This window comes from Gorilla gorilla, chromosome 23 (assembly GCF_029281585.2).
Source record: "Gorilla gorilla gorilla isolate KB3781 chromosome 23, NHGRI_mGorGor1-v2.1_pri, whole genome shotgun sequence".
In the NCBI taxonomy this organism is placed as follows: domain Eukaryota; kingdom Metazoa; phylum Chordata; class Mammalia; order Primates; family Hominidae; genus Gorilla; species Gorilla gorilla.
Window position 1 is genome coordinate 44099746 of NC_086018.1, and position 24303 is coordinate 44124048.

Below are 24303 nucleotides of genomic sequence, written 5' to 3' on the forward strand. Positions count from 1 at the left end.
CCAGGTCTGGAAGGTCAAGCCTCACGTGGCCCTCTAAACGGTGGAGTCTGAGCCAGCCGGGCCACCGGCCCAAACCCCAGGCCTTTCTCTCTACCACGGCCAGGTTCAGTGGCCTCTGGTGGGAAGGGCTGGGGAGGCCCTTGTCCCTCCTTAGAACAAGGGATGCGGGTGGAATGGCGGTGGCTGTGGTCGCGAAGCAGGCCTCTGCCCATCCTGCCCTGCCTCCTGCCTTTCAGGGTGCGTGTCCTTCTCTTGGCTGAATTCCAGTCTCCCCTTCAGGGGACTCTTGAGACCCTCAACAGCCAGCCCTGACCCCCTCCATGGCCCCATCTTCGACCTCTGTAGACTGTGGCCTAGTGTCACCTCCTTCTGGAAGCCCTCCTTGCTCTCCACTCACCCATTGCCCTGCTGTGGGGCCTGGGACCTGGTAGTAGCCTGTCTGGGGACAGGGAAGTGTTCCTGTGGGAAATATTTTATGAGTGAATGAATCAGAAGAGAAAGCCATGACCTGCCTGCCTGTGCTCAGTGCCATGTCAGAAGCCACCAAGCTGTGGCATTGCCCCGGCAAGTTTATTTTTCCACCTCCGCTAAGTAAGTTCCCCTTCAGGACTCATCCGAGAGGTTGTGAAGCCACACGTCATCAAAAACGGCATCTTTGCATTCAGCAGGCAGGCTGGTGCAGCCCGTGGTGGGGGACCATCCTGCCCGCTGTGGGGTAAGGACGGCTGTGTGCACCAGGCTACAGGGAAGCCAAGGCTACTGCTTGGGGGTTTCACTGGGGAATATTAACAAACAGAGGTGGCCCAGAAGGGTCATGGAGCCTTTTCTTCTCAGACTGCTGGGTATGGAGGGCAGGGACCCATTGACCCGTCGGGTGTCACCGGTGGGTGGTGGCGCATTCTGTTAATTTAGGTCAGAGAATTTAGGTTCAGTTTACAAATTTCCTGCACAGCCCCTCCTCTGCATCGTAGCTCATGAACATCCTCTTCCTCCAGGAAGCCCTCACACGCTGCTGGGCCCTCTTCCTCCAGGAAGCCCTCACATGCTGCTGGGCCCTCTTCCTCCAGGAAGCCCTCACATGCTGCTGGGCAATCTTCCTCCAGGAAGCCCTCACACGCTGCTGGGCCCTCTTCCTCCAGGAAGCCCTCACACGCTGTTGGGCCCTCTTCTTCCAGGAAGCCCTCACACGCTGTTGGGCCCTCTTCTTCCAGGAAGCCCTCACACGCTACTGGGCCCTCTTCCTCCAAGAAGCCCTCATATGCTGCTGGGCCCTCTTCCTCCAGGAAGCCCTCATATGCTGCTGGGCCCTTTTCCTCCAGGAAGCCCTCACGCTGCTGGGCCCTCTCTCCGGCCGCCTCTTGGCAGCTGGGTCCTTGGCCCATCTGGTCCCTCCGGAAGGAACCGTCGCAGCTACCATGGCCTCGTCTTTCCACATTCCACCTTCTCGGGTGCAATGAACAAGTGTGTAGATGCCACACACCCTCCTGGGGCCTGGCATCTTTGTCCAGAGGGCCCGAGGCAGCTCGGGGAAGGCCTTTCAAGTGCGTCTTGGGAAGCTCACGGCTGACTAGTGAGCAGGGCCGTGTGATCTTGGGCCAGCCCCTCCCCGGCTCTGAGCCTCAGCTTCCCACAGTCTCTCTGACCCCCACTTCTGACATGTGGTGGATCTCTAGAGGGTTCTAAGGGTTCAGGTGTGGAATTGGCTGCCTCAGGCATGAAAACATTCCTGGGCTTCAACCTGGGATCCCACCTGGAGGACAGAGGAGAGATTTTTTGCAGAGATGTTCATGCAGTGCCTCTTTAAATGTGGAAAGCTTGACGCACCAGCCATGCTCCTGGGGTTGAGCGTTTGAATTGAGGAGTTGTGATAACATGACCTGCCGGACTCTCGTGTGGCCGTTCACAATGGGAGAAGCCTCTGTGGGCAGGTGGAGGCGGCCCACGTCCACACGCACACGGGAGCCCCTGCGAGCCAGGCCTGGCACAGGGTTGTCAGTATTTGCTGCCACGTTCTCTTTCTCTCAATTTTCCAGAACTTTGTTGAATGAGCACCCATTCCTTGTGCAATGGGCAGAAAATGTTTAAGTTACAAAACTTATCATCTGGCCAGAGTGACCCTAGCCTGGCTAAATTATCTCAACATGTTCTCCCCCAAAAGAGAGACATTTGCAAAATGCTCAGGAGGTCATGGGGCGGCCGCACCCATCTGCCAGACACATTTTATTTCCTCCATTTAAAAGGAGCAGAGCTGATTGAAGGGCAAGGAAGGGGTGTTCTGGAGATTGGGGTGCACAGGGGTGCTACAAGGCCAGCTTCCCCCACATCTGGCGTGGCTGATGAGAGCAACTTTGCTGCTGCTTTGGGGGCGGAATCCATCCTTGTATAGCCTCGGGCACATGGTTAGAATGCTGGGAGTGTGATGTCTGGAAACAATACTATAAAGAGAGCAGGACTCAGTTCTCTCATCTAGAACCGGTGGCCCGTTGTTTTGCCGTTACAGATACCAGCAGTGTTTGTGACAAACCCTAATGGAACAGAAGCTCCCGGTGGGTGTGTGAATGGCCACGTGTCTGGCCGTGGCTTGCTTTTCCAGAACCAACTTGGTGGTTAGCAGTCGTTGCCAGCTGCCTCGTGTGAGCACCTACTGTGTGCCAGGCAAGCCGCTGGGAATTTCACGTCTGTTCATTTTCTCTTCACTGTGGCGTCAGATCACGGAGTAGGTGTAAATAGTTGCCTTTAGGATATGAAGCTGGGGCTCGGAGAGGAGAGGCCAGCTTCTTGAAGACTGAAGAGCCTAGAAGATTCTGTGCAACCTGTGTGTGGCTCAAGAGCCTGTGCTTCTCCCAGGGGTGACAGCTCCCCCACTAGATGCCGTGTCCTTGGAGATTTGAACTCCCCCTGTGCTCTGAACACACCAACTGCCGTGGTAGCCGTCAGGTGTCCCTACTGGAGCCATTTTGGCCCAAGAGAAGTGGCTGAGATGGGGATACGGCCCTGGTTTGTGCAAACTCAGGGAAACTCGGGGACGTGACCGCCTGCAGCTTTGCCGTGTGTTTTTGACCTCTCCCAACTGCTTGGGTTTCTTTTTTTTTGGAGACAGAGTCTCACCCTGTCGCCCAGGCTGGAATGTGGTGGCGTGATCTTGGCTCACTGATACTGCCACCTCCCAGGTTCAAGCAATTCTCCTGCCTCGGCGTCCTGAGTAGTTGGGATTACAGACATGTGCCACCACGCCTGGCTAATTTTTATATTTTTAGTAGAGATGGGGTTTCACTGTGTTGGCCACGCTGGTCTCGGAACTCCCGACCTCAGGTGATCCGCCCACCTTGGCCTCCCAAAGTGCTGGAATTACAGGCATGAACCACTTTACTCGGCCTGCTTGGGGTTCTTTTGAGGCCTTGGACATCCGACAGCATTACTGAGGGCTGGATTTCAATCCTTTCCACAGCATCTTCACACGTAAATTGAGGGGCCCTTGGTATAACTGACCTGTGCATGGAGGATGTTTCTCCTACATGTGACCTTGGAGAGGGACCAGTTCAGTGCTGAAGATAAGACGAGACTGAATCCCTGGCTAGTCCTGGTCCCCGGGCCTAGGCCCTGCAGCTTGGCCAACGTCGGGGTTCCTGCAGGGCACTCAGAGCCTCCTGGGCTGCCCCCAAAAGTGTCTGCTCAGGTCCTGCTGTCCACATTTATTGCCACATCTCCCAGCCAGCCCCTGCAGCCTCCTCCCAGGCCCCTCCTGCCACAGGCCCAGGCTAGAGCTGGCGGTCAGTTGTATGAAAAGAGGTGGGGGAGGAATTTCTCCAGGCACTGGAACTTGGAGTGACTTCTCCCATGTACTCGAAGCCCCCTGGGGGATTAGCAATGGGTGCTGCTGTCCACTGAGTCCCACCATGCCCAGGCAAGGAACATCGTCTCTGACCTATGTGCAAATCCAAGAAGTTGGGTGTCATTGTCCCCATCTTACAGACAGAGAGACTGGGTCCCAGAGAGGCAAAGGAGCTTGTGCAGCATGACCAGGGGCAGAGCTGAGATGGGAACAGACCCTGTGGATGGACCTAGGGGTGCTTGTGGGCAGGGGCAGGAAAGGGGCTAGGATGGGGCTGGGGATCGGCCTCTGGGGCATTGTTCCCAGCCCCGTGTTCACCCTAATGGGTTTAGCACCAGCCTCAATGGGCCACGATCTGTGAAAATGGCCTAAGCTGGCCCTGTCCTGGGGGCCACACAGGGGTCCTGCAAGGAAGCACACCTCGGGGTGTGGGCTCAGAGCGGGGACAGCCTTGGGAGGCTCAGGCAAGCCCCAGGGAGCAGAGCATTTTCCGATTTTTTAAAGTCTCCGTAGGCAGGTAATGCAGCATTTGTCCAACTCAAGAACCCAGTCACCAAAACCAGGCAGAGAGGAGGGGAGGTCACTGGGTGAGTGGTGGCGGGCAGGCTGCGGGAGCTGGTGCTGCTTGATGGGGCTCCTGTGTCTCCAAGCCGGGGAGCTGAAGCTCCCAGGGCCACACCTGCCCCAAAGCTGGTGCCCACTCACCTGTGAGGGCAGAAATCCCACATCTCTGGCACATCCAGGGCAGACGGGAGGTGGCCTGTGGGGCTGGGCCCTCGGCAGCTGCCCTGGTGCAGGGGGGTTCGGGCCCCACTAAGGGCTGCTCAGTCTCTCTCCACTTGCCACTGGGGGAACAGGCTTGTCCCGTCTCCCCTCCCCTCCCCTGGCTCCTGTAACCTGGAAGTCAGACTTCTGATGCTAACCTGGGTTCGAGATACATTAAATTGGGCTAGCTACAAAAAAGTGGGCCTCCGTGGCTGGGCCTGCCCTGGTGGCAGCCCTGTGAACCTGAGCGGGGGCATGCCATGCCAGTCCACATGCTGTCTGGGGAGCTCCAGTCTGCGGTACTTTTCCTGGGGGGCCCCAGAACTCCTGTCTTGTCTGCTGCAGGTGAGGGCATTGGGATGGTCCCAGCCAGCCCAGGGCGGCAGGTGAGGGCATCGGGGTAGTCCCAGCCCAGGGCGGCAGGTGAGGGCATTGGGGTGGTCCCAGCCCAGTGTGGCAGGTGAGGGTGGGCCACATGGGATTTCCTAACCAGCCTGCAGGGGGGCATCTCCGTGGGTGGCAGGCAGGGGGACCCAGGGTTATTAGAGTGGCTATCAGGACACGCTGGGCCCCAGGGTGGGGGCTTTTATTTTGGCCCAGGCTGCTGGTGGGAGAGGTGGAGAGGGCGCCCCAGCCACCCCGATGACGGGCTCTGTGGCCTCAGCGCAGCCTCCTAAGGGTCAGGACAGCATGCAGCACAGCGCTTCCTGCAGGCTCTGTCCAAGAGGCAGGAGCAGCGGGCCTGCGCCGACCTCCCCTTGCTATCTATCACCTGCAGCTTCTGTGGGACCCCAGACCCCTCCTAGCCCTCAGTGGGCGTGGAGATTGTCACCATGGACCTGTTCCCATTTTCAAAGATGGGCTGATTATGGCACAGCCTCTGTGGGATGGGAAGAGGGTCGGGGTGGGGGTGCTGGCTGTAGGCTTTGCCCAGTGTGTGGCCAAGCACATCTGTGGGATGCCACCAGCAGGTCCCCCAGCCTCGGAAGCCTCATGAAACCAACTCGAGGCCAGGAGTGTTGCTGAGAAGGAGCCCCCCTAGCTAGTTAGCAGTGACCGGGGTGACTCCTGGCCCTACCCCCGTCCCTGACCCAGCACCACTCACACTGTCAGCTATCAAAGAGGAGAGTGGCCCCGGTCCTCAGGCGACAGGGTTTTGGGATGGCCACACTAGGCCACCCAGCCGGCTAAGCATTCTTGCAACCTGCGGTCCATAGGAGCTGGGAAGCGTGGGCCTGGGGAGGGTTCCAGGGGGTGTGGGAGAGAAAACAGTCTCCGGGGGCCTCAGTGCCCGAGGTATGCAGCTGTGCAGGGCTGTGCAGCGCCCTCCCACTTCAGGACCTGGACCCTACCTTCCTCCTACCCCCACTCGGGGCTCAGCATCCCACCTGAGTCTGGCCTAAGGCCCAGCAGAACCCCAGCTGTGGCATCAGACTTGGCCTGGGTTTGCCCTCGAATCCTCACCAATAGCGAGCAGTGCCCGCCTGCCAGCCTGACTTGAGGCAGGATGGGGAGGGGAAGGAGCGGGCCTCTGGGTCACCCTGGGCGAATGCCGGCTCCTGGGCCTTGATGTTCTCCTGCAGTCAGTCTTGGGGTGTCTCTCTCTGTGGCTCACAGTGACCACTTGAGTCACCTCTTCGGAAAAACCAAAGTCCCATTTGTACCTTGTAAGTCCCAGATATTGGATGTCATTCCAGGAGTGATGGGGGATGAGTGGGGCACTTCCCAGCATCCTGGGTGCCAGGCAGTGTGTGCTGGGCCCAGGGACAAAGCCACATAAGACATGATCCGTGCCATGGAGCTACCAGGCCTGGGGAGAGATGGGCATTGCAAGTATCTGTGAGCTGATTTCAAGAGACCCCCAGTTTACTGCTAGAGCTAGGGAGATCCCTGACTCAGGAGGGCTCCCTGGAGGAGGTGGCCTAAATAATGGGTAGGAATGGGGCCTTTGATGGTGGGAGAACACTCCAGCCCTCGGGAACAGTGGGTGCCAAGGCAGGGCTGAGCGAGGGTGGCAGGGACTTCTTTGAGCACTGAGGTGGAGAGACGGCGCTCTGCTGTGAGCCAGCACCCCAAGCCCCACTGGCCCTTCCTCTGTGGACACTAGAGGACATCCACGTCCACAGCTGGCGTGCAGGAGCCAGCGGGTGGGGTTTGCTTTTGGGCGTGTGTGTCAGGCAGGAGCGGAGGCAAAGGCAGAGGCCGTCCTCACAGCCCTTTGTCTCCCAGGAAAGTTCTTAACCTCAGGCCTCGCTGGGTTGGGCCCACCTGCAGGAAGTTGTGAGGGGTCCCTGAGGGGTGGAGGGAGAGGCCACCTTCACTCCCTCCCCAGTCTTCAGCCACCAGACCTCCTGAGCTGACTTCCTGGTCTCCTTGTGTCTTGCAGAACGTGGCCCCGTCCCAGAGCACCACCCGAGACATCAGGAGCCCATCGTGGGCTAGGGAAGACCTTCCGGGACCTCACGGCCCAGGTAGCTGCGTCTTTACTTTCCGCCTGGGCAGGGAAGGACTCACTCCAGTCACAAGCAGCCTGGAGATGGGTGGTTTGGCAGAGAAGGGGAAACCCTAGCACCAACCCAGCCCCAGGCCCCACCTTGCAGCCAGGTCTGCCCTGCCCAGAGTCCTCGAAGGGCTCAGCCTGACCCTGACAGGTAGAAGAGACCCCACTCCAGGCCCAGGAGTGAGGGAGTAGAGCAAAGGGTCCCTGGCCTACTGTGTGACCACTACCCGCCGCCCTGCCCAGTGGGACAGGGACGCCCCCGCACCCAGCCTCCTCACCGTCCAGGTGGCCTGGGGGCGCCCAAGGCTTCGGGCAGCCCCTGAGCTGGGCCCAGGCCTCATGGCAGTCTCAGGGCAGGCAGGGCGAAAGCCAACAGGGAACAGATGAGGGAAGAGCACCCCACACACCCGGGGGTTCCACCATAAGACTTCCTCAGCGTTTCTCTTTCCTTCCAGGTCTTCCACTCTTGGCCACCTCCCCAGGTGATGCCTGAAGCTCAAGGGACTGTGTCCACCCTCAGGTCAGTACAGTTTGTGAATGTTGATGAAAATTGGGGCTCCCCACATCCCTCCCTTCTGGCTCCACCCTCCGCTGGGCGTGCCTGAAACTGGACACACACACACACACACACACAAACACACACAGCACACACGTGTATATGCACCAGCCCCAGAGCTCTGGGGGCCAAGGAGCCACGCAGGGCTTGCTGCACATTGGCACGGGCTCAGCTGGATCTAGCCCGGCCTCCTGCTCCTTGCACCTACCAGCCTCTTTCTGCAGCCACCAGCCTCTTTCTTTCTGCAACTGAGGGACCAGGGCTCCAAGCAGCCGGGTTTGGTCCAGGTCTGGCCCGGTTTTTTGGGCTCCCTTCTGCCTGAGTTGGGTGACACTCCTGTTTGCAAGGATCCAGCTGTCTCAAAGGCCCTGGGAGGGGAGGCCAAGGGCAGCCTGGGGGACCAGTGACTACAGGGCAATTTGCAGTACCTGCTGGGGGCTCAGCAGGTAAGATGTCCCCTGCCTGCTGCTGTCTGTCATGGCTGTCTTGTGGCCGTGGCCGGGGGCGGGCCTGTCATGCTGGGAACTGCTCAGAGGCTGCGGCCAGCCTGAGGCCCCTCGCCCTGGCGAGCCAGCCCCCGAGTGCAGACTGTCGCCGATGATTCTTGCCTCCTGGGGCATCGGTGCGGCCATGTGGGTTGGGCAGAACTGGCATTCTCCCCTCCCCACCGTTGCCATGGCCGGGGCGGGCCCACCTCCCGAGGCTGTGCGGAGAGGACCCCAGGCTGCTGCATGTGAGCAGAGCAGCCGGTGTCTGGCCCGGACCCCTCTGCCATCTGGGGCCCGGCGTGTTTACAGGTCGGCCTTGCCCGCCAGACTCTGCAGACGCTGCCCCGGGGCCTTTGTGTCTGCACGCAGGGCTGAGCCACCAGCCGAGCGGAGAGTGGAGAGGGACACAGGTGGGGAGTGGGGGGAGGCCCCTGGGGGAATCAGGGAGGAGGGGCAGGACAGAAGAGAAAGGGGATGAAGGGTAACAGGAAGGAGAACAGCGTGGGGACAGGAGAGGGGCAGGGACTGGGGAAGAGGAGACACAAGGCAGGACAGGGCAGGGCAGCCCTTGGAACTGTGGGGTTGTCACAGGGATACCAGCCTGGGGGAGCAGCTGACCCCAGGCATCTGACGGGGACCTAGTGGGTCTTGGCCAAGGTGATCTGGTCAACGGAACTGGGGTTTTCCTGGCACCCACCATAAGCCCAGGCCTGCCCATGGGACCTCATCCCACCTGTACTCAGCCCTCCCTGTATACACAGCTGGCCACCATCTAATGTAACCCCTCTGACATCCCACAGGCGGCAGTGTTGGTCTCTAGGGTCCAAATGAAACATACCCCACAGGCGTGTCCCTCACACAGGACTGAGCACGGAATGTGCCCCTCCCTGAGTCTCTGACTCCCAAGCCTGGACTGACATGTCCAGGGAGGCTGCGAGGGTGTGTCCCCTGGATCATGGGCAGGGGGCACTGTGTGCAGCTGCTGAGGCTCAGGATATGTGGGAAAGGGCCTGGAGTGGAGGAGAAGAGGCCTGCAGGGGAGTGGACAGTCCAGGGCTGGGACCAGCACCCCAATATGCATGATCCGTGGAAGATGAGGCTGGTCGCACACAGAAGGTGCTTACTCAGTGCTCATCAGATGCCAGATGCTGGCGTAATCACCACAGGGGTCACACACCCTCCGTTAGGACCACCAGCAAGGCAGGGCCACCGTCCCACACTGTTCTTGCAGAGACGGAGACTGGGGATCAGGAGCCTGGCCCTACTCTGGCCTGCAGCCTTGGGGGCTGCCGGGGCTGTGGAGGGCCTCTGGGGTGCTGGCTTGGACTGGGGGAGCCATTGAAGGTCCATGGGGACCAGGCCTCCTTCAGCAGCGTTTGTTTTTTAGCTGACTCAAAACTGCTCCCCTTGGAGGCCTTGGCCCAGGATGGGGAAGCCTCAGCCGGGCAGGTCCCTTGGCCTTGCCCACCTCTCATGGGCTGCTCAGGTCTCACGCTCAGGAGGTGGCATCCTGCTGGCCACACCATGGCATTAGCCCCGTGCCTCACCCACACTCGCTGGCAGGTAACAGGAGCCACAGCCCCAACCAGAGCCGGCGGCCGCGTGGCCCCCTTGATACCCGGCGCTGGCTGGTTTTCTGAAGGGACTCGTTCCTGTTCTTGGTACCCTGGGTTCCGGCTGATGGAGAGGCCGCCCTGTCCTTCAGGAGTGGGTGCAGATGTGGGTGCATGGGAAACCCAGACGTGAGACGGGTGATGGCTTGGCACCCCATGGCAGAACCATGCTGAGAAGCCACATCGGCCAGCTCCAAGACTGCCTAGTGGACCTTGCATCCACAGCCTGAGAATGGGCCCTGGGGGACTATAGTGTGACCTCAGCAGCCTCTGCAGATGGTGGAGTGGCACTTTTTCTTCTCCCGAGAGGTTGAAGGGCATGAGCAGCAGCCCCAGGTGGCCTCCACATGCAGGTCGAGGGGACAGAGGTTTGTTCTCATGTCAAATACCCAGACGCCTTTTTAAATTTTTTTTAATGTTTTTATTTTCTATTTTTTTGGAGACGGGAGTCTCACTCTGTCTCCCAGGCTGGAGTGCAGTGGTGCGATCTCGGCTCACTGCAACCTCTGCCTCCCGGGTTCTAGTGATTCTCCTGCCTCAGCCTCCAGAGTAGCTGAGATTACAGGTGCCTGCCTCACACCAGGCTAATTTTTGTATTTCTAGTAGAGACGGAGTTGCACCATGTTGGCCAGGCTGGTCTTGAGCTCCTGACCTCAGCTGGTCTGCCCGCCTTGGCCTAAAGTGCTGAGATTATAGGTGTGAGCCACTGCGCCCAGCCCGATGCCTTTTTATACCCAGACAGAAGCAAGCAAGCCCTTACAATGGACCTGCATTTGATCTTTCAGTCCCGCTGAAAATGCAGATGCTTCCTGACTTGCAGTGGGGTTTGTCCTGAGAAACCCACTGTAAATTGAAAATATTGTAAGTCAAAAAAGCATTTAACACACCTAACTACCAAACATCATATCTCAGCCCAGCCTCCCTGAAACGTGCTCAGAACACTTATGTTAGCCTCTAGTTGGGCAAAATCATCTAACACAAAGCCTATTCATGATAAAGTGTTGAAGATCTCCTGTTATTTATTCAACACTGTACTGAAGTGTGGTTGGTTTCTACTGAATTCATATCCCTTTGGGTTGAGAAATCTTAAGTTGGATCCTGGTAAGTCGGGGCTGTCTTTATGGACAAAATGCAGAGTGATGGCCCTCACGTGGCACCTCCCTGTTGGCTTTGAGCAGCACTCTCTTGCTGGGAGATACTTTAGTGAGCATGAAGTTGAGCCCTCACCGTGACGAGGGATGGGACAGGGTGCAAGGACAGCCACCTGCAACACCACCTGGGTGAAACACCTTCTTGATTCGGTTCAGATTTGTTAGGAGTTCCTGTGGGCCAAGCCCTGAGCCAGTCACGTGGAGTCGTCCCTCTTCCTGATGGCCCTGCTGAGTGCCCCTCCCCTGAGGCTCCCAGAGCCCACGGGGCTTGCCCTGGCCACCAGGCTGGCATACAGCAGAGCAGGGCCCTGGCCCCAAGCTGCCCCGCAGCAGAAACACCTCTGGGTTCCATGAACGTTGTCTCGCCAAGGCGTGGGGCCACCAGATCCCTCAGGGGCGGGGAAGGTCTGGGGTCTGGGCCGAGCCTTCCGAAGTCTGGCTGTGCAGTGGGTTCAGGCCCTGCCACTCAGACCCTTGCCGGGATGGTGCCGGGGTGGGCCAGGCCCCCAGCCCCAGTGTTCCTGGCAGTGCCCAAGGCTGCTGCCTCCTCAGCTCTGGCCTCCCTGGCCTGGTTGGTTGGGCACCTGGCCTCAGGCATGGCCCAGGCTGGGGGCCTTGCTCCCCACACAGTAGCGAGCTGAAAGCACTGCCATGTCCAGCTCTGGGAAGGAGCAGGCTCCCAGTTCATCCCGCAGCCTCGTGTCGCTGCTCCAGCTGTCCCGGGTACGACGTGCCCTTCTCCAAAAACACCTCACCCACCCAGCCGGGCTGGCCTCGAGAACTGGGGAGTCAGAGGCCCTTGGCTGTCCCTGAAAAAGGAAAACGGGCCTCCTGATGGGGGCTTCCTGGGCTCACCCAACACAGAAGGACCTCCTAGTGCCCGTGCGCCGGCAGGTAAACCTCTTTGGGTCCCCGTTCCCTCATCCCTGAAACATGGGGAGCACAGTTGCTCCTGCGCTGGCTGTGGCTGTGGGGGAAGGAACAGCCGCTCCATTCCTGCGTTTGATCAGGTTGTCACGAGGACTGAGTGAGTCACCAGGTATGAGGGGCTTTGGTGGGTGCCTGGTGTGTCACAGTGGCAAAGAATTCACACTGGCCAGGTCCCCAGCTGGGAGCATGTGCCCAGGAGCCTGCGGTGTGCAGCTGGTCTAGCCCCACCGTGGAGCAGCCACGTGGGAGAGGCCCCGGGAACAGGCGAGGTGGCTGTGCCGTTCACACCCAGAGAGTCGTCAGGGCAACTGGTGACACGGTGATGGGGACAGTGGCACCTGCCCTTGATGCTGCCCTGTGTCACCCAGGCAGCCCCCACCCTGTGAACACTGCAGGCTTCCCTAATTTCATTCTTGTTTTTTGATGCAGGCCCTGCCCGTGGCTCCGGATCGGCGGTCCCCATCAGAGGCCTGGGCTGAGTCCTCAGGTATGTGAGTACCATCTTCCCCTGACCCGGTGGCCCCACGAACACCCCTCTGCCAGCCACAGCTCGGCCGCCCTGGGCCTTGGCCTCCCAGTCTGTGCAGTGGGGTTGGTGACGATAACAGGCTTCTGCTCTGTGCAGGTCGGGAGGGAGTGCCATGTGGCTGCACCCCCAGCCCAAGAGCAGCCTCGCTGCTGGACCTTTGGGTTCCCAATAAGATCTGGTGAAGACACATGGAGGCCACTGCTGGGTGGGGGCAGGAAGGCGTCCCTGTGGCACCCTGGGGCCGCCCATCTGTTGGATCTGGGGGTGCTGCCTGCCAGGCTCTACTCTGCATCCAGCGAGTGTTTGTTGGGGGCAATGGGGCCCGTGCTTTTTGTCCAGAGGAGGCCGGAGAAGGGGACACAAGAGGGGAGTGGACAGACGGTCACCAGACAGATAAGCAGGACGGGGCTCGGGGCTTGTTTGGGAAGTGGCTGGTACTGAGCTTGGCTGGGGCAGGGCTCCAGGAGGGGCCGAGTGGGCCCCACCCCCGACCCTTGTCGGCAGGGCCCCGAAAGTTCCACGCTGGGGGGTGGGTGCTGTGGAAGGTGGAGGGGGGAGCAGCCTCGCATCCCTGGAGCAGGTCCCCGGCGTCTCCGCTGTGGGGTGGGTGCTGTGGAAGGTGGGGCAGGGAGCAGCCTCCGATACCTGGAGCAGGTTCCCCAGCGTTCCCGTGGCAGCCACTTCATGGCACAGTGGTCCCCGGAGTTCAGGCCAGGCCCTCGAGCCGCCTGTCTGGGGACCACTCCAACCTCAGGCAAATGAGGGGCGGCCCTCCCTGGGTCTGGGGGCAAAGGAAGGTTTTGAATCCGGAAGCCCAGGCTCAGTAGGCCCTTGCCACCTCCCCCAGAGGTCATGCCTCAGGCTAGGCCACCTGGGCTGCAACATGGGAGGGCATCAGTGCCCCAGGCAGCCCCCAGTCCCCCAGGGCCACTGCAAGACCCTTAGACGGGACGACAAGGCCTCTAGAAGCCCCGGCTGCTGGGAGCCTAGGCAGAAGAAGGGCCCACCTGCCTGTCTCTGGGCCCATGCACGGGGCGGGCACTGTGCTGCTTTTCCGGTGGCTCCTCCTCCTCCCGGCCCCATCACCACTCCCACCCGCGGCGGCCTTTGTCTTCCAAGCACTCTGCAAAATGGCCGCCCGGCCTGCCGCCATTTTGTAGCTGAGGTGGCTGTGGCCTTGGAGAGGCCTGGGAGGGAGGGCGGCCATGGCCTGCCTGCCTGCCCTTGGCGGCCTGGACAGAGCCCAGCGCCGGCCCCCGCCCAGTCTGGCCTTGGCCGTGGCTGCCCCAGGCTTGGCACCAGCCAGCCCTTGGCAAGGCAGCCCGGGAGTCCTGGCCCCTCACCCAGCCCTGCCGGCCCCTCGCCACCCTGAGGCAGCCCTGCTGAGCAGACGGAGAAGCCTTGAGCCAGGGCCGGGCCAGTACAGCCTCGCTGGCGGGGGAGCCCTGGGCCGAGGGCAGCTCAGGCAGGTGTGGGGCCCACCTGGGCTCCCGGTACCTCTGCAGGGGTGACGCCTTCAGGCCTTGACCGCTGCACCTATCGCGCTCCTGGCCTGGCCCGGCCGGGAGTGGGTCTCTCAGTGGCCAGCCCAACTTCTGGCTTAGAGAGGGGCACCGCTATCCTCAGGAAGAGGGCAGGGCCACACTCTGGCCAGGATTTCTCTGTGTTGGGGCCAGCCAAAGTCTCTGACACACAGGAGTGGAGGACCTGTTCCCTCCTGGGCCCCTCCACAGCCCCCACTCTCCTGCAGGCCCCATCCCTGCAACCTCAGCCATTCCAGACAGCATCTCCCTCCTCACCAGAGCCCCTCAGCCTCTCCTGAGCCTCTGAGCTTGCTTCGTGCCCCGTCACAGGCCCATGCACTTGCCCTTCCAGCACCCAGAGGATCCCAAGTGGCACATTTCCAAAGGGACGGTCTCCAGGAAACCCCAGGGGCCAGGGTGGCTGCAGATCAGCATCAGGGAGATGCTGGGTGTTGGCCGTGGAGGACAGTTGTGCCCCTGGCCTGGCCAGGCAGGGAGGGGGCAGGTGGACCCTGTGGGAGCCCTGTGGGGTTGGCCACACATCGGTTCCTGCTATCCTTGCAACAAGATCCCCTGGAGGGCAGTGTGCCTCCTAGAAGAAGGCAGGAGAAATCACCACGTGAAGCAGAGAATGGCGTTTGATGAGTGTGTGCTTTTTCTAGGGGTCGACGCAGGTCCTCTGGGCAGCATGGGGTGGTGCTGGGTGGACCCCACGGTGGCCTGTGTTCTCCACGTGGCCGTGGGTCTGTTCCTCGCTGGAGGAGACCCTTCCCCAGACACCTGCCGGGCACCCAGCCAAGACCTTGAGGCCTGGGAAGGTCTCTGGATGCCACCCTACACCCCGCCCAGACTCCTCTCCCTGTGGTTCCTGGACAGAACATTCCGTCACCACGAAACGAAGTTTGCCCAGGCCCTGCCCTCACCCTGGGAAAACCCAGCCGGGCATGGGAAGGAGGAATGCTGCCCGCCTGCCCGCCCAGACCAGAGTCGCCCCACATGCCAGGCCGGGCCCGCATCCTCCTGGGGCACACGGGAGCCCCAGGCTTCCTGGCAGGAAAAGCCCCCCGCCGCAGAAGGGCTGGTCTCTGGTGGGGAGTTGCTGCTGGGGGGGGTGACCACAGGGCGGGGTTCAGGCTGGGGTATTTTTAATGATGTGGTTGCATCTGGTCACCGCCCCCCGCCACCCCCGATTTTTTCCTGCCCTCCCCACCTTGTGACCCAGACTGTGGCTTGAATTAAGAATGTTTTCAGATAAGTACACGCCTTTGAGGTTAAAAGTATGCCTAATGATTAAACACCAGACAGAGATCCCCACAGGAGAAGAGCGGGCTCCGCATTCCTGCTTTTCCCCTTTGGACTCCAAGCAAGCCTGTTTGCGTAACCCGGGAGCATTAAAGAGCAGCTTCCCTGGATTCTCCCCACAGCCCTGGGGGCTGGCGTCCTGACCCGTCATACGGAGGAGGCAGCTGAGGCCCAGAGGGGTTAACCTACCCCATCCCAGGCCCATCACTGAGGGAGACAGAGCAGGTCAGAACCAGGCCTGGCAGCCCCCGGGCCTGTGCCCCATGGACACAGGTGTGTCTGCAGAGCAGGGTCCTCCCCTGCCAGTGCCAGCCCTCAGGTGTCTCGGGTGCTGCATTACTCTTGTGAGCTTCCACGCTCACACCTGTGGCCACAACGTTGGTGTCTCCTGGACCTCTGGCCCTGTTCTAGGTGCAGGACATGTGGCCACAGCAGGCCTGGCCCCTGCCCCAGGGAGTGGACATTCCCTGAGCCTGCCCCCCACCCCCACTGAGAACTTAGTGGCTATGAGAGAACAGGAAAGCAGGAAGCTAGACAGGGCACAGACCCCCGACGGTGGAGACCCTGACCCGGAGCACGTGGGTGTCAGTTTTGGGGAAGCCAGACAGGGAGGGTGCTAACAGGAGGGCCAGTGAGGGGACCTTGGGACCCCAGACAGCCCTGGAAGGAAGGCAGCCCTGGAAGGAAGGCAGCCCTGGGGTCCGGGCCACGCTCCATCCTGGGGGCACCCCCTTCCCACCTGCGTGCAGTGTGCAGGGCCGGGGGAGGAGCCTGGATCTGAGGAGTGCAGTTCCGGTTGTGGCTTTGCCGCGTCGTCCCCATGGCATGCTGTTGGGGACCGTGAGACTGTGGGCGGCCTAGCTGTATTGCAGCCTGAGGCCAGAGGAGAGGTCAGTAACGCTTACCCGTCCCATCTTGATTTAAGTTTGATATTTTTAGATCATGGACCTTTCTGCATTGATTTTCTTTTTTAATTTTGCAATAAGATATTTCTGCTGATGGCTGGGTTTTTGGTCCTTTTAACATGCCTCCCACGCCTCGCCCTGGTCCCTGCCCTGCTGTGGCCGAGCCAGAGCCGCAGGCTGCCCCGTGTGTGTCTCGTTAGCTTTCTGGGCCGTGTTTGCAGGAGGCCCGCCTCCCGTCCTAGCCCCCGGACGCCACCCCTCCCTGTCTTTTTCCCAGACCCATTGTTGGCACGGCTTGCTGAGCAGAGACACTGGCCGCTTTATGGGGAGAAACCCAATCAGGGTGGCGGGGGTGTGCTCCTTGGGGGGGGGGTCCGGCTCCCAGTGGCCCTGAGCCAAGCCCGAGGTGACTTCGGGGTGACACCGTCTGTCTGCCTCACTTGCTCCAGACATCCGCCCGGCCCTGAAATGGCCACCTGCCCACCGAGGCCTCCGCACACCTGTCCTGGCTGGCCTGGCCCCTCCCCCGCCTGGGCCTGCCGGGCACCCTGCCCACGGGCAGACACCATGGGGCTGGGGCAGCGCCCGGGAGGTGGCAGCTGGCAGATGGCAGAGCGCCTGCCGACTGCTCACTCCCCGTCAGCTCTGCTCAAGGAGCACCGTTCACGCCCATGGCCCTCCCAGCCCTCATCCAGGCTGGCTGCAAAGAAGGGTCTCTCTGGTCTGTCTCAGGAAGCCTCCTGAGAAAGGGGAGATTCCTGCTGTCTCCCCAGGCCTGAGCCCTGTGCTCACCCCCAGGGCTGCCGGGCAGGTGGGCCTGGAGATCACCCCCGCACACACCCCACAACACGTGCAACTGGCCTTCTCCCCACCAGCTCAGAAATGGCTCCATGAGTGGGTCACGAAGCCGAAACATCAGTCTTTCCCCACCCCACACCCAAGAAAGCCCTGGTTGTCGGCTGGAGTTCTCCTGATTGCGTGCATATCCTCCTGCGGTGGGGGTGGAGCCCGCTGAGGTCACAGCATCTGTGTCCTGGTCCTGTGGAGCACAGCAGGGTTGGGTGTGCAGGAAATGTGTCCAGACACCCTCCTCAGAGTCCCCCGGAGCGGGCACTGCCACATTCAGGCTCCCTGACCACCGCAGGCCTGGGTGGTCCAGATGTGAGTCCTAGAGCCTTGGGGGCAGAGCTGGGACTCACCAGGGAACACAGGGCCCTCAGGGGAAAGGAGCAGGAAAAAGCAGGGTGGTTGTGCCTGGCAGAGGGACAGGCCAGGGCAATGCTGGGAGCAGAGGCCTGCCCGGGACACTTGCTGCTCTGGGAGGCTGGAGGGGGAGCCCGGGCTGCGGGCACGCTGGGGAGGGGCAGAGACAGTAGAGAGGGTGTCAGCAGTGGTAGACGGCCTAGCTGGCTGGGAGCGCGGGCGGGGCTGGTGCTCAGGGAGGAGGAGGGAAGGGCACCCCCCACCCAGTGTCCCCACAGGCCCCTCAATAGCCTGGTGGGTGACTCTCCTGGTCCCCAGCAGGGCTGCCCTTGCTCGAGGTCACACGGTACAGGGCTGCAGGGAACCACGGTATGTCTGCTGCCATCCAGCGTCTTGGGCTCAGCCCCGGGGACCCACATCCCTTCCTGCCTGGATGCACCTCCCTGGCCTTTGCACCCCGTGCCCATCCTGCAAGGGCACTCCTGCCAGAATGGGCTGGAGTGAGGTGAAATTTTGATTCACTGGACAAGCCCTTGCTGAAGCCCTGCAGCCCCAGACTGGATCCTGTGGGCCCCTCCCGGGAGTTTCCACTTGTGGGAGGACCCCAAGCCTTCCTTGTCCTGGGTCCCAGGGGAAGCCACAGCCCCCCTGGACCCTCAGCATCCTCCTCGGTGCAATGGGGGCTTAACCCCTCCCTCCATAGTCCAGCCACCTGCTGACAGGCCAGGCGCCCGGGAAAGCAGCACCAGGCTGTCCCCTCTGTGCATACTCCCGCCCTCCTCTGAGCCCTAGAGCATCCAGGCACCAGCCTGGCAGGGCACAGGCTTCCCAGCAGGGGGACATGACCACTGACCACTCAAGGACAGGCTTGGGTCTTGGTCCCCTCTGACCTGGCATTGTCCAACACAGGGCTGGCCATGGAGGCCATTCCATCCAGGCCCTTACAGGGGTGGGTGAGCCACTAGGCGAGAGACGGGCCAGGCTGGAGTGTCGGTTCTGGTGCGGGACGGCTGGGCAAGGCCCAAGGTCACAAAGGGGTTCAGGGCTGGGCGAGGCCACGTCTCTTCCAGAGCTGACACTTGTCACTTTTGTTTTTAAAACCCAACAGGTCAAGAAGTGGCGCTGACCTGGAGCCCCTGCCTGGGGCTGGCCTTCCTCACAGTGAGCTGGGCCTCCTGCCATCCTGGCTCTGGAGGTAGGAGGAGCCGTGGGAGGTCTGATAGGGAGGGAGGGCTATCTCAGAGCCAGGCCACTCCCGGTCGTCTCCAGGCCCCACCCTCAGGCACAGAGGTCCTTAGATGGGGACTTGATGGTCTCACAGCCAAACCTTCGCCCAGGCTGTGGCCTCCCCTGAAGCCATGTCTCTTCTTGTCTTCCCGCCACTCTTCCAGCAAGCTCCCCCCGTTGGCCCACCTCATCTGCCCACCGTGCACTTGGGACATGGTGACCTTTGACCCTGCTGGTGCACCCCTCAGGCTGGACAGGGCCTGAAGGAGCCGTGGTTCATTGCAGGGCATCTGAGTGAAGAGGCACGCTCAGCCTCACCTTCACACCCTGAAGACTCACTCTCTGGCCCTGGGCTCTGTTGTGTGCACCGCCTGTCTGCAGGGCCCAGCCTGCCTCGAGCACTCCCTGGGGACAGAAGCTCCTGCGCTGGCCTCTCCTGTCACCTAGCCACCGGGCATCCTGGAGTGCAGCCCTTATGCCCCGAGGCCACCTGCCATCGCCCGGGATGACTCAAGATGCCACCTGGGTAAGTCTAGCCCAGAACGAGAAAGGCTGAATGAGGGAAACTGAGTCACATCTGCTTCTCCCAGGTGGGGCTGGGGGCCCAGGGGGAGGGCACTTGTGGCGACCACCAGGGTGGACTAGGGGCCTGTCTCCCATTCTGTCTCTGCCACACCTTATAGAGCCCGACCTGTGGGCTGGGGCCCCCTATGGTGAGCACTGCAGGCTCTAGGAGGCTGAAGTCCTGGCCTGGGGGACCTGTGGGGGCCAGGCTGGGGCCATTGGAATCAGTGTGGTGGTCCCCACCTGCACTCCAGCTCCGATGGCTGATGACGGGGGCCCTGGCAGCTGACCCCTTGCCTCAGTGGGGAGACCACGGCTCACGAGGGCGTGAGACCTGCCCAGAGCATAGCCCAGAGGCCAGCCTGGATTCTCACAGCTCCGCCCACTGGGCTGTCCTGCCCCACCCTCTTCTTAGCCTGCTGGGACCATGAGTCAGAACCCAGTAGGTGTGAGGGGACCCAGCCAGCCCAGGTGGCCAGTCCAGCCTGAGGGGGTGGGGGTCTCAGAGACTAAGTCAGGAGCCCAGAGTGCGTGCTTAGGGTGCAACCCACCCCACAGCCTCCCCCAAGGCACCTCCCGGGGGTGCAGATGGGGGCAGACGCAGGGACACTCAGGGTGGACCACCTGACTGGGAGCTGATTATGAGGTGAGCGACAGCCTGAGTCAGCCTGAGCTCAGAGGAGCTGGGATGGCCTTGATCTTCCCCCTCCGGCCACTCACCACAGCTGGGAGGGTCCAAGGAGACCCTCAGCCACTGTCCCTTCAGCCCCCACCCCACCCTGGCTGGCTCTGCCCAGACACTCCTTAGGGACATCTTGGTCCTGCCCACCAGCCAGGGGACCCAGAATTGGAGCAGGGGAACAGGACCGCCAGACCCTCTCATACCGCTTTTGTTCTGAGGCCTTGAGGGAACATGGGGTCTTTGCGACCGCAGGCCAGATGATGCTGGGACAGAGGAGGGTCGGGCTGCATTGGGGCCCTCCTGGTCCCCACTCTTGGGTGAGTCAGCATCTCAGTCTCCAGTTCTGGGTGGGTGGCACCAGGTGTGAGCCTCAGTGGTCTCCTTGCTGGCTAAGGACCTGGGATTTGCTCCAGTGCCCCTCGGGAGGGAGTAGGACACAGTGCCCAGAGAGCAAGCAGACCCCCTCCCCGACCAACTTCTGAGAGCAAAGACACCTAGAACTAGAGATTCAGCACCCCCTGAGCCTCAGTTTCCCCATTATGAAGTGGGATCCGTGATCTCAGCCTCACCAGGGCTGAGAGGATTAAATGGTCCAGCCCAGCCTGGGGTCTGCCTGGAGTAGGCAGCCTGCTCAGGACGGGCTGTGGAAGGAGGGCTGGGGTAGACCTTTCAAGTCCACTTGGGCATGGGGAGCTGAGAGCTAGCATGCCGTTTAACTTGGCAGGAAGCAGGCCGGGCGCAGTGGCTCACGCCTGTAATCCCAGCACTTTGGGAGGCTGAGGCGGGCGGATCACGAGGTCAGGAGATCAAGACCATCCTGGCTAACACGGTGAAACCCCCTGTCTACTAAAAATACAAAAAATCAGCCGGGCGTAGTGGCGGGCACCTGTAGTCCCAGCTACTCAGGAGGCTGAGGCAGGAGAATGGCGTGAACCCAGGAGGCGGAGCTTGCAGTGAGCTGAGATCGCGCCACTGCACTCCAGCCTGGGGAACAGAGTGAGACTCCGTCTCAAAAAAAAAAAAAAAAAAAAAAAAAGAAAGCTTGGCAGGGAGCAGAACATTTGGAACTCACTCTGCTGCCCCCCTTGGCTGTGTGACATCCAGGTCACGTTGCCTCTCTGGGCCTCGGTCTCCTCACCTGTTTAAGAGGGGTTGACAGTCGTACCTGCCCCCTCAGCTTTTCCCCAGGAAGGTGGTAGCCACAATTAGCATTTGTTGAGGCTGACCCTGCACCAGGCCCAGGATAGGCGGGGCTCAGGGAGGCCCGTCTCTTGCCACGTTCCCCTGCTAGGGGAGCCCCGAGGCCCTCTCAGTGTCATCCTCATGCTACACTGTGTCCCAGCCCTGTGAATCCCAAGCTAAGTCACTGAGTGTGCCAGCACCCGCAGGGACAGGCACTGGACCCTGGGTGGACCTGAGGGTCTGTGACTGCCCCCCAGCTGCTCTCCCCTAGAGGCCACTTCCCTCAAGGAAGGAAAGAACCTTCCCGCCACCTCCTGCAGTACGGTCAGCTCAGGCCTCAAGGAAGGAAAGAACCTTCCCGCCACCTCCTGCAGTACGGTCAGCTTAGGCCAGCCTGCACAGCAGGGCCAGAACCGGAGCCCCTGGGGAGGGATGCCTGCCTGCCCAGTGGGAGGAGACAGCACGCCCGTGAAGCTGCTACTCAGCCAGCCTGGGGGCCACGAGTGCTGCTTCTGGTGGTGCTGTGCGGGGAGGGAGGGGGCCGAGCAGGGTGGGCACTCGCACGCCTGTGTCTTGCTGGCCTTCGACAGATGACAGCCCTCCTCCTAGGGTCTCCAGTGCAGAGTTCCTTGGGGACATTATGGCCACTCCTGTCCAGATGAGAGGGAGCTGGCTGCCTGTGACAGCGTCGCAAAATGCCGCTAGGGCTTTCCCTCCCTCCTCCTTTCTCTCTTCCTCGTCCCTCTCTGGTTGGTGGTTTCCTGCAGGCTCCTGTCCCTGCTGGTGCTGGCCACAATGTCCCCACTCCCAGGGTTTCAGCGTCCCAGCCCCCTGCACCCACCGTGCCTGCCCGCCAGAATCCCTGTGCCTTTGGTGCCTGTGGCCTGCCGAGCCTTAAGCCTCTGTTCTCCTCAGCCCTCTTTCCTCCCCCGCCCCAGGAGGTGCCTCTGGAAGCCATGGAGTCCCATCGGCACCAAGACCGACTGCCCTTTGGGGTGAGGTAGTAGGTTGTATAGTTTGGGGCTCTGCCCTGCTATGGGATAACTATACAATCTACTGTCTTTCCTGAAGTGGCTGTAATATCTGCGGTGGACAGAGCGTCTGGAACCCTGGCTGGGAGCGGGCAGGGGCAGGTTTGGGGGCAGCTTTGGCAGCAGCTGGGGGCAGGGGCCGCCTACACTAAGAAGTCTGACAGGCCTAGGTTCCACTTGCTGTGTGACCTTGGACAGGCCCCTGATCTCTCTGGGCCTCAGTTTCCTCCTCTGTAAAATGGAGGCAAATGAGGATGGAAGGAGATGCGGTGTGGAGCATCGTGGGCAGGAGAGCTGAGCCGACCCCACCCTCTGCCCCAGCCGCACTGAGAGAGGCGATCCATGCAGCTGTTTGTCTGACCTCTGTCTCCCAACACTCCCCAACACTCCCCCTGCCATCAGGCCCAGGCTCATGGGTGGCCCTGAGCCGTACCCTCCACTGAGCACCAGGAGAAGGCACCATGGGGCCAGGGGTGGCCGAGACGTTTGGAGGTCACAGGGCTGCGAGTATTTGTGTTGCCCATCACCCCAGGTTCCCAGCATGTGCCCCAGCCTGGCCAGCTCAGTGGCAGGGACTCTGCCTGTGGAGGAAGGGAGGCCAAGGCACCTTTCCTGAGCAGGAAGTGAGAGGAACAGCTCTGCATACACTGGGTCGCACATGGCACAATCTGAAGGCAGACAGTGGCTCCTCTGTACCTGGGGAAACTGAGGCCCAGAGAGCCGGGGGCTTCCCGAGACCAGCCAGCAGCAGCTGCCCCTTCCTGGGGTGACATCTCCCCTGTCCCTCCTGCCCTGCGCCTGCCCAGCCCTCCTGCTCTGGTGACTGAGGACCGCCAGGCAGGGGCTGGTGCTGGGCGGGGGGCGGCGGGCCCTCCCGCAGTGCAAGGCCGGGCCTGGCGGGGTGAGGTAGTAGGTTGTGTGGTTTCAGGGCAGTGATGTTGCCCCTCAGAAGATAACTATACAACCTACTGCCTTCCCTGAGGAGCCCAGTGACACAACCCCATGGGAGGGCCGCCCCCTACCTCGGTGACACGACCCCACGGGAGGGCTGCCCCCCACCTCGGTGACCTGCAGGGGGTCTGAGCCGAAGCTGGGTGGGCATCTGGGAGCTAGATTCAATAAAGCTGTTCTGACCATGAACTTGGAACTGGCCCCTTTCATTCTGGAAGCCCAGGGACTGGGCTCTGGGGCGCGTCTGCTGCGGGACAGTGTGGAGGCCCCCGGCCACGAGCTGTTCCAGGTCATGAGACTTGTCTGCTCATGCCTCCTGGTGCCTCCAGAGTCCTCAGTTGGCTCCGTGCTGTACCCTGGGCTCAGGATCCCAGGCCCAGCCCGTTCTCTGCCCTCTCGTGCTGCCTTTGAGCCAGGCGGGCTGAATCCCAGGACCCAGGCCCAGTGGAGAAGTCCCCACGGGGCAGCCACCAAGGCCCCAAGTCGGCAGCTCAGAGCACTGTCAAGGCCTGGCTCCTGAGGCCACCTCCGTGCCTTAAGTGCCTTGACCAAAGTCTGGACGTGCCTGTCCTTCCGTCCTCCCTCAGGACAGTTTCCAGGGCACCCGTAATTCCTCTGACCGACTGCCATCCCAAACGTGCACCCATTCTCCTGGGAGGCCTCAGGCCCTCGTCTAGCAGCTGCCGTAGGCTGGTCCCAGTGATCCCGCCCTGGGCATGTGGGGTGGGCTTGTCCATGCCTGGCCCAGCACCAAGAGCCCCTGGTGGGGAGGGGCTGACACAGTTGGGCCCACACCTCCCCCACCCAAGTGCCCATCCTCGCCCCTCCTGTTGACCCAGGCCACGATCTTGGCCCAGATTCCCCCCTGTGCACTCCTGGCCTGCCTTGGTTCTGCAGGCAACCCCAGCCCTGCATGGCCACATCTGGGCAGACTGGCACCCCTACCCTGACACCCATCTGTGCCAGTCCTGCACGGCAAACACCTCAGAGCCCAGGCCTGCCTACCTTCCCGGAGCTGCTGCCACACTGTGGGGCAAGGGCAAAGGGCAGGGAGGGCTTCCTAAAGCAGGGGCCATCTGAGCTGGGTCTTGACAGCTGCATAGGAGTTTGCAGCTGGAAATGAGTGACGTGCCCCATGGTCCCTTCTCCCATCATCCTCTGGGGCCAGAGTGGGTGACACATGGGCACTGTCCAAATCCCCTTCTTCACCCCATAATTAGTCAGCAGCCACATCTGGCCACTTCTGTCCTCTAAACACCATTTCCATCCCTCCCCACTCCCACTGCCAGGCCTCAGAGTCTCAGAGCAGCCCCCTCTGTCTCCGGAGCAGATCTCTGCTGACAACCTTGCCTGCACTGCCTCCCAGCAC

General features: G+C 61.3%; 1 protein-coding gene and 2 non-coding genes across 11 annotated transcripts in view; all 3 read left to right on the forward strand.

Moving 5' to 3' along the window:
- Positions 1–23123, forward strand: part of LOC129529436 (collagen alpha-1(XVII) chain-like) — a 42182-nt gene extending 19059 nt beyond the window's left edge. For 3 of the 9 annotated variants that reach the window (XR_010133108.1, XR_010133109.1, XR_010133107.1), the window contains exons 2-6: positions 6984–7068; positions 7553–7617; positions 12265–12322; positions 18406–18492; positions 18810–23123. Coding sequence is in view for 1 of the 9 variants with exons in the window: in XM_055374349.2 (XP_055230324.1) it covers positions 996–1567 (572 nt within the window). In the remaining 8 variants the exon portion in view is untranslated. Of the gene's footprint in view, positions 1–995; positions 5419–6983; positions 7069–7552 lie in introns of those variants that run through there. The other 6 variants (XR_010133114.1, XR_010133113.1, XR_010133110.1 and 3 more) reach the window with 5 other exon arrangements.
- On the forward strand, positions 21929–22037 carry MIRLET7A (microRNA let-7a). Its single transcript, NR_106287.1, has one exon. It is a non-coding gene; the product is annotated as a microRNA let-7a (primary transcript).
- On the forward strand, positions 22866–22974 carry MIRLET7B (microRNA let-7b). Its single transcript, NR_106290.1, has one exon. It is a non-coding gene; the product is annotated as a microRNA let-7b (primary transcript).
- Positions 23124–24303: the final 1180 nt, after the last annotated feature.